General features: G+C 39.9%; 1 protein-coding gene across 1 annotated transcript in view; it reads left to right on the top strand.

The window, feature by feature from the left end:
• HSD17B12 (hydroxysteroid (17-beta) dehydrogenase 12) overlaps positions 1–8,517 on the top strand; it is a 130,157-nt gene that overhangs the window by 88,288 nt on the left and 33,352 nt on the right. Inside the window, exons 5-6 of the mRNA XM_004682891.2 lie at positions 4,030–4,094; positions 4,926–4,970. Coding sequence (XP_004682948.1) covers positions 4,030–4,094; positions 4,926–4,970 — 110 coding nt within the window. The remainder of the gene's footprint in view (positions 1–4,029; positions 4,095–4,925; positions 4,971–8,517) is intronic.

Below are 8,517 nucleotides of genomic sequence, written 5' to 3'. Positions count from 1 at the left end.
GGGGTGAGAGGCTTCACCAGAGACAGAGTGGGGAGCAGAACAGGCAGATCTACAAAGCACACTGCTGAGGGGAGCAGTGGACAAGACAGGAGAGGTCTGCAGGGCCATGTGTGTCACCTCGGGGGAAGGGGGTTGAACTCTCACGGAAGCGACTGTGGCCAGTTTGCAGTGCAGTGTCCTAACCTGGAGGCCCCCCCTTTTTCTTTTTAAATATATTTTTTTATGCATAGAGGAACTGTGGTGTAGGCCAGAGATGGGGAGTGAGAGGACTCACCAGAGATCAAGGATGGATCCACTGAAATACACTGTTGAGGGTAGCATCTGGCGAGACTGTACCATGTGGGTCCGCAGTGGCTGCCTGTGGCTTCATAGCCCTAAGACAACCCCTTGCGCCACCAGGGAGGCTCCCTGGTTTCTACTTCTGTGCCCTGTCTGCTTTATCTCTTCTCTTGGGCTCTTGCCAGTGTCAGAACACCTGTGGGAGCCTGATGAAGATTTTGGGTCTCTTCATCACTCCTGGGTGCTCACTACTGGGGCAGTGGTTGGACTTTTGAGATGACATGGACATCCTTTGTTCTCTGAGAGACAAGGTGTGTTACATAAGTAAAACGTTTTTGTGGTTCATGGGGTAAAAGTTTTAAGGCTGTTTCTGGTCCCTTACTTGAATTTTTTTTTTTTAATTCACCAATGAGTAGATATTTAATGCCACTTCAAAGTGGTACCACCTAAAAGGGATTTGTAACTATCTGAAAAAAGTTGAAACAACATGTGGCATTCTTTGGTTTGGTGAATCCTTTAATGAATCCTGTAAAAAAAAAATAAAGATAGCATTGCATATACCCATTCTTAATGAGATGAAATTATAATGGAAATATTTCCATCCTTCACTCCTACCCAAAGCCTGTTTTCTTCCTTTTCCAAGTCCCTGACAGCTTTCTGCTTTCTGCCTGCTGTTTGGTTATTGCTGCCACCTACTGTCTCTAAATAAAATTGCAGTGGGGATCCTTTCCCACGAAGATTTATACTGTTGTGCAGTTTTTATGGAAATAGCTACTTGAGAGCAGTAGTTGTTTTTCTCTATATTTTTAAATAATAACATTCTGAAGTGATTACTTATTGTGGAGACATAATGGATACATATTACCCCACCAGCAAAAGATCCAACCAAGAAAGCAAGAAGGGATTTAAGAGCCCTTATTCCCAGAACCTGACAAATTGCCGGTGTGACCTTGGCATGTACTTCCCCTCATGAAATCAGGCTCAGTGCTCTGAAAGATCTATTCTTGATGTAACATTTTTTTCTGTGTGTAATTTTGATTGTGAAAGCCTAGCTCTTATCCATGATACTCTTATTTCTTTGGGCTAGAATTCTCAGTGTTGCACATGTTTTCCTTTAGAGCTACATTAGATAGATGTCTGTGTTCTTCTTTGTGTGAGTAGATAATTTTGAACACTTTTCTTTGCTCAGTTAGCAGAGACAGAATTGAATATTTTCTCTTGTTAATACAGCCTTGACCAGAGTAGCCCTTCCCTGTTTGCTTAGGTATTGGTGAGCTCTCTTTCCTTTACTAGGTACTTGTACTTCATGTAAGATTGCAAAGTTAACTGTGCTGCTTGCCAAGTTTTAGCTTTTAAAAGCCCAAACCTGGATTTTTGAAAGATTATAACTACGCTCTCCATCCTCTTTAGCATTTTGACATAGATCATTAATATTTCTATGGTGTAGGGCTCACCCTGGTCGCACAACGGTTTAGGACACACCACTGCAAGCCAGCTGCAGCGTCTTCAGTGTGAGTTCCATCCTCAGCCCCAGGGGACCCACATGGCGCGGCAGACCTCTCCTGACCCGCCCGCTGCTCCCCTCAGCAGTGTACTTCGTCGATCTGCCTGTTCTGCTCCCCACTCTGTCTCTGGGGAATCCTCGCACTGCCCCTGCACCTCTGGCCTGTACCCCAGTTCTGTATGCATAAATAAATCTTCAAAAAATATATTTCTATGGTGTAGATAGAAACCTGAAAACAAAATGTTTTGTAGGTTTGGGCAGGGGAAGAGATGGTGCTCAGGGTCCTTTTCTAAGCATCCTAAGAGTATTTATAATTTGGCAATCTTTCGTCAAAGATTGTTTTATCTGAAACCGATGTGTAAAGGAATATTTTGTTTCTGTGTGGGCCTTTTAGCTGGTAATTTGGTTATTGCCTGTTTCTCATAGTTCCACTGAAAGTTAGTTACCCTTTATACTTCTGTAGATGGTTCAAGCAAAGGCAAGTGAACACAACACCTCACCTCCAACTAGTTCTGACTTAATTGGTAACAGATCTTTTATAGAATTCCTAGAACCTCTGGTGGGTGGAGAACCTATTAAACAAAATAAAAATAGATTTGGACCTGCTGTTATTAATTATGTTTCGATACTATCCCTACCCAGTCGGCAGGAGCCCTAATTAAATAGAGTTTGCTTTGCATTATCCTTTGCTTACAGATTTTCAGACAGTTCTCACTGCTCTTGTGTAAGCCACATTGCCTGAATGGTGTAAGTAAGATCTTGAGACTTACGGCTTCAAGTGTCCAGCTTGCTGCTAAATATAGAGTCCTTATTGAGACCCTTTGAATTACAAATTGTGTTGGTCTATTAGAAAAGTTACTGTTACTATTATCAAGTTTGCCTGACACAATTCCTTATGAGCTTTAGCTGACTGATTATAATTTCATTACCTTTTTGCTACTGGAAATTTTCTGATCCTTTACAGTTTTATTAAACATTGCTATCAGATTTCTGTTTATTATCCAGTTATTACTGATGCTTTTTTTCTGAACTAAAGTCTGGATGGAGGCATACAGTGGCTTTAATGCCATGGTTAAGAGCCCAAACCCTGCAGTCCAATTTCCTGAGTTTGCATCCCAGCTTCACTTTGTCCTGTCATAATAGCAGCAAGTTATTTAACTGCTATGAACTTCAGTTCCCTAATATGTAAAAGAGAAGTAATAATAGGAACTATCTAATAGAGTTTTTATGATTATTAAATGTAGATAGATCATATATTTCACTATTTATTTAAATTCTAAGATATGTTGAAATTCATATTTTATTCCTGCAAATGTTTCCTTTCTGGGTTGGTCTTTGTCTTTTCTGGGCTAAGGAACACCATAGAATAATCTGAATATTGATCATACATAAATTTATTTGTACCTTGTGCCTTATTTTAGGGCTCCACTCTTAGGTTAAGTGATTGAGAAGGGAGATCTCAGGAAGATGAAGACACAACCTTGGCTTTCAGGGCTCTTTGGCCCCTTAGGGGTGGGTGGTTAATGGGAACATTTATTCTGACCCACTCTGCTCACCTCCACAGACACTGTCCCTACTTCCCAGGTGAGGTCAGATTTGCCAGGAATAGGCTCACATGGCACCTGCCTTGTGGAGGGTCTGTCTCTTCCTACGGGATAGTATTTGCCATGAGACCAGGAAGTGCCTTCTGTGTGTTTCCAGTTCCTAGCACATACTTTGTATGCAGGTATATGGCAGATATTTGTTGAATAATCAAATGAGCTCTCATTTGTAGCTGAAGAAACAAGATGCATGTTTTATGTGACTTACCTCCAGTCACCGTGTATTTCTCCAACTGTAGTAAGTAGAATGCAAGTGTCCAGTTTCCTGCTATAGTAGTTGTTGCTGTTTCTAGTAAACTAAGAAAATGTGTGATCTGGAGATGGGGCCAAGCAATAGCTGCAAGGAATCGGAGTAAAGCAGCACAGTACAAACCCACGTCCAGAGAGTTATGGAAATTAAAGGTGGGTTTAAGTCTTTTTGTCGGGGTTTGGGTTCAGGAAAGTTTAATGAGGGAAGACACATTTGAACTGTACAATATGGAAAGATTTTTGGATAGGAAGGTCTGGGAAAGGTCATTCAGCTGGTAACAGTATTTCATGTCATCACATTCTTTTAGTCTTGATATCTTCCGTGCCATTCTATCAGGAAATCTGTAAACTATATGCTAACCAGCTAATGATCTTGTTTATCTTGTTTTATTTCAGTGAACAATGTGGGGATGTCATATGAGTATCCTGAATACTTTTTGGACATTCCTGACTTGGACAATGTGAGTCTTTCCCGGTATATTGTGGCAGCAGAAAGACCCTATGCAGGTGTCAGTGAGGCAGTGTGGTCCAGCCGTGATGACTATGAAGAATCTAGAGTCCAAGTGCATGAATTGCATGCCTGACTCTTCTTCCTGCTACCTGAGTTACCCTCGGATGATCCTAGGATGATCCGTCTCTTGCTCATAAATTAGACAGCTTCATTGGGTGTTAGAGGGATAGAAAGCAAAATATTTATAACCTCAATTGTACAGTGCCAGGTTCAATAATAACTCCAGTTTTATTATTCTTATTTTTATTATATCAATGCAGCTCTATTTTCAGTATCAGGATTCTAAACATCAATTTAAAATTCATAAATATGTTAACCTACAGCAGTTATGGTTGATTCAGGTAAACTAACTTGACTAAAATGAAGGCTATAGCTCCGGTGTATGCATAAATCTTTAATAAAATCCAGAAAAGCCTGTCATTAAAGGACTATGTAAATTCTTTCAAATTGTTGAAAAGCTTAAATTCAATAATTTCTCCTTTCATATTAGCCAAGAGGAAATGGCAAAGTGCTTGTGCTTATTTTAGATATAGTATGTCTTTCTGCTCCCAGATTTTACTTGCACATAGACCTTGGATTTTGTATTTTAACATAAATTGCTGCTGTTGGTAGAAACATAGCACTGAGAGTGAAATAAACTCTGCCTCTCCACCCAACTGACATCATGGTCACTGCTATACTTGGGGAAAATTTCAGTGCATCTTTAGATCATCTGTATCTATATATAATACAGTCAACTTCCATAATCAAATCTATATAAAATTATCAATTTTTTTTGCAGACCATCAAGAAACTGATAAATATTAATGTTCTTTCTGTTTGCAAGGTAAGCAGATTCTTCACAAATATATCATCCTTTTAGTTTCTATTTAAAAATATTGACATAATGACTCGTTCACTGCTTATTTCCACACAAATACATGTTACTGGTGGAAGGAGTTTGTGACTTCAGCATGTAGAAACAACTGCATATTAAGCAAGTGTTTGTATTGCTTTGCTTTTGAACAACTGAATATTTGTTAAATGCCTACCACGTGCAAACTCAGTGATAAACCCCAGGGGAGTGCCGGAACTCAGTTAACTTAGACTTGGAGTTGATTTCCACAAAGTTTCCATCCAGTGGCAACTCATCACTGACCTATTGTTTCCTTTTTGTATTCCTTGTGATAAGTCAGTTGATAACTTAAATAGTGCAGCAAAGCATTCTGTGGGGTATATGGACTATCAAGAAATGAGCAATTATTATTATTATTTTAGCTATGCATATTAACTACTATAGTTTCTAGTTGCTTTAGAGCCTACTCATGTCACTAGTATATGCTGACAAAACACTCCACAGCCCTGAAAAGGTGCTGAAAAGAAGAATGGCTAGTAATTATGAACGTATGAGTACCATTTCCCCCTTCCATTCTAGCTGTGATTATGCTAAGATGCCATTTCCTGATTATACGTAACAGGCCAGCAGAAAACTTTGAGGCAGAATTTCCATAGGTGTGACATCAGATATTTTAAATTTGAACCTACTGATGGAAAACCAAATTTATTTTCAGCAACACTCTTGTACTAGTTTACTTAAGGAAATCAAAAGGCATTTAATGTAAAACAATTCATACATTCAAATAAGAACCTAATGGTTAATTTTCACATTATGGCTTGGTCTTTAGCTTTTCCTCTTTTATGTACTCTGTCTTCACATCCTGAGAAATCCTAAAACCTAGTGACCGTAAGTTCAGTGACCCCAAAAAGCCTATGTCATGTCTATGTTTTCAAGTGTGATTGTGTCTCCTTGTCCATTATAAGTATTGCCTTTAAATTGCTTAGTTAATTCAGTTTTTGTATGATTTTAGCAATATGGTTGCCTAAGGGAAAACTGTGGCACAACAAATGATACTTAGTAGCTTGCTGTTTAAAAGCAGCTCAAATGGCGTCTATTCTAAAATGGCATTCGTTTATGAAACAAAGTCACTATGTCTTTTCCATTGTTACTAATCAGGTTTTTACTCATGTGAGATTCAGTCTTAGTGAGGTAAACTACTAACAAGTGGTTCTCTTGGTTTTAGAGCAAGACCCAGACACACAAAATTGACGTTTTTGACATGTTAATATGAATATATCTGTGGAGTCTTCAAGATAACTCTCTTGGCATATTTTATAAACGTAATTATTTTCTAATACTCCATAGGTGGTTTCAAGTTAATTAAGTCATTCCACCATTTACTACTTATGTGACCTTGAGCCAGTTACTCTCTGTGCTTCAGTTTTTCATCTGTAAATTAAGGCTGATAATTCCCTTTACTTCACAGAGGTGTTACATGGAAACCACTCAATGCCCAGATCCTAGGAAAGGCTTTAAGAAAATTTTACTATTATTTTGTTAACTCAGAACTAGGATTTTAGTGTTTTTTTTTGTTTTTTGTTTTTTTTTTAAATTTGATCAATGCATTTGTATATTGAGATAACACTGGTTTAATTTAGGGGAATATGTTTTCACCTCCTCAGATGCCTGTCACCCCACCACACCCACCTCCAGAACACCCCTGGTTCTGTACTCTGAACTTGGGCTCCCTCCCCACTTTGTTACACTCCTAGCTTCCTTCCTCTCTAGTAACCCCAATTCTGCAGTCATTTCTAGGGTTTTTTTCTGGTTTAGTTTTTATCAGTGTCTCTGTTTTGCTGCACTGTATTTCACATTTGCGTGAAATCATATGGTATTGATTTTAGTTTTTAGCAAGCAAAGCTTTTGATTAAAATTAATCTCACTTCTAGTCTTTAGTTTGTGGTCTTGTGGTTTTGCCTTTTGAAATGACTGGTGTGTGTTACTGTTTTGATAATCTTGTCTAGTACATTTGGCCAGTGCTTAAATATAATGAGTGTTTAAACCATATACTTGTTTCGTAATGTCTTATAGTACGTTAGTGATAAAAAAAATATGTTCAAGTGTTTAAATTTTGTTTTATTAAAAATGATTACAAGTAGCTATAAATTAGTTTCCTTATAGTTTTAACTGCTCGGTCAGACAAGCTTCTAAGGTTTTCACATGAGGTATGTTAGCATTTTCTCTGTAGCCTCCTGCTTGTCAGTACTTACAGGGTTACATACCTTATGGGGTGTATTCTGGCCTTCTCCAAAACATCTTTTCTGGCTTACAGACAACTGACGTTAGAAGGCTGATGACCTGACCTTGCTCTGTGAGAACGAGTCAGACCACACTCTGCACTCTCAGGTAGCATCTGAGCACAGACCGGGCAGCGCGTGCTTGTGGGGACACCCAGGTCCCCACTTAACGGGGAATAGTGCCCAGGGGTGTGTGGGGTGTGTTAGGCAAGGCAGCAGAAAATGCAGTAACACACTAGAATACTTTCAGGTTTTTAAAAATAATGATGAAATATTAATGAGGCACCAACACAGATTATAAAACGCTTCTTGTATCTCTTCAGTCTTCTTCCTCCACTTGTTATTTTTCATAGTGGCATCTACTCCTGTCCCCATGAAGCAAGCCAGTGGGAACAAATGCTACCTGGCCTCTCACATTGTGAGTCATGTTGATGGGAAGGGGTCACCTGCAGATGAGGCTTTAAAACTGTGTTTTGGGGCAAATCAGACTCCATTTACAAAGCACTAAGGGCATTTGCTCTTCAGTTGACTTGTTCATTAAGCCAAAAAAAAAAAAATCTTCCTTTAATTTGTCTTCAGTATGAACAGGAATTGTCCTATACCTTTGTGATGTACGCTTGTCATAGCAAAACAACTCAGAACTCTTACTAGTAAATTTGTTCATCACGGAGACGCTAACACCTGAGAACAGTCTGATTCTAGTTCTTGCACTGCAGGCAGGAGCTGTGCAGCTATCTCTGCAGTGTGGTCGGCTAGTGAGAGTTCTGGTGTTAAAAGTGGTTCGACTCTAACTAGCGGGAGGTGAGTGGGTGCCGTGGCCACCAGCAGGCCAGCAAGATCCACCAGGACACGAGTGTGCAGGATTGAGAGCTGTGCTCGAGAGAGAAGTGAGCTTGGAAGTCGAAATCCGTCTGTGCATCTGTGGCGTGAGCTGATGTGTGAGTCCGGTTGTTGGATGACTGGCAGTGTGTCTTGTAGCAGATGTGCGCATCTTTTTGACAGTGAGGTGAAGGTGTCACCTTGAAGGGGTGTTGCCTGTGACACTCAGGTGAGTGCCTGTGCGTGCTGCTGTACCTGGCCCTGTGATCTATGCTGCCAAACTGTGCCCCGTGTATAGGGGACTGCTGTATTGCCAGGGCAGGGCTCTGTGTAGAGTCACCGGTGGTCTTTGGAGTCCTGGGGTGACTTAAGAAGATGAAAATGGGCCTGGCTCTAGGCTCTTTCCAGGTCTTATGGTAGCTGGCCATGAGGGCAGTAAG

Source organism: Condylura cristata, unplaced genomic scaffold, assembly GCF_000260355.1.
Source record: "Condylura cristata isolate star-nosed mole 26May11 unplaced genomic scaffold, ConCri1.0 scaffold00015, whole genome shotgun sequence".
NCBI classification, from domain to species: Eukaryota; Metazoa; Chordata; class Mammalia; order Eulipotyphla; family Talpidae; genus Condylura; species Condylura cristata.
The sequence above is the reverse complement of the archived record's forward strand: the minus strand, read 5'-3'. Positions and strand labels throughout refer to the sequence as shown.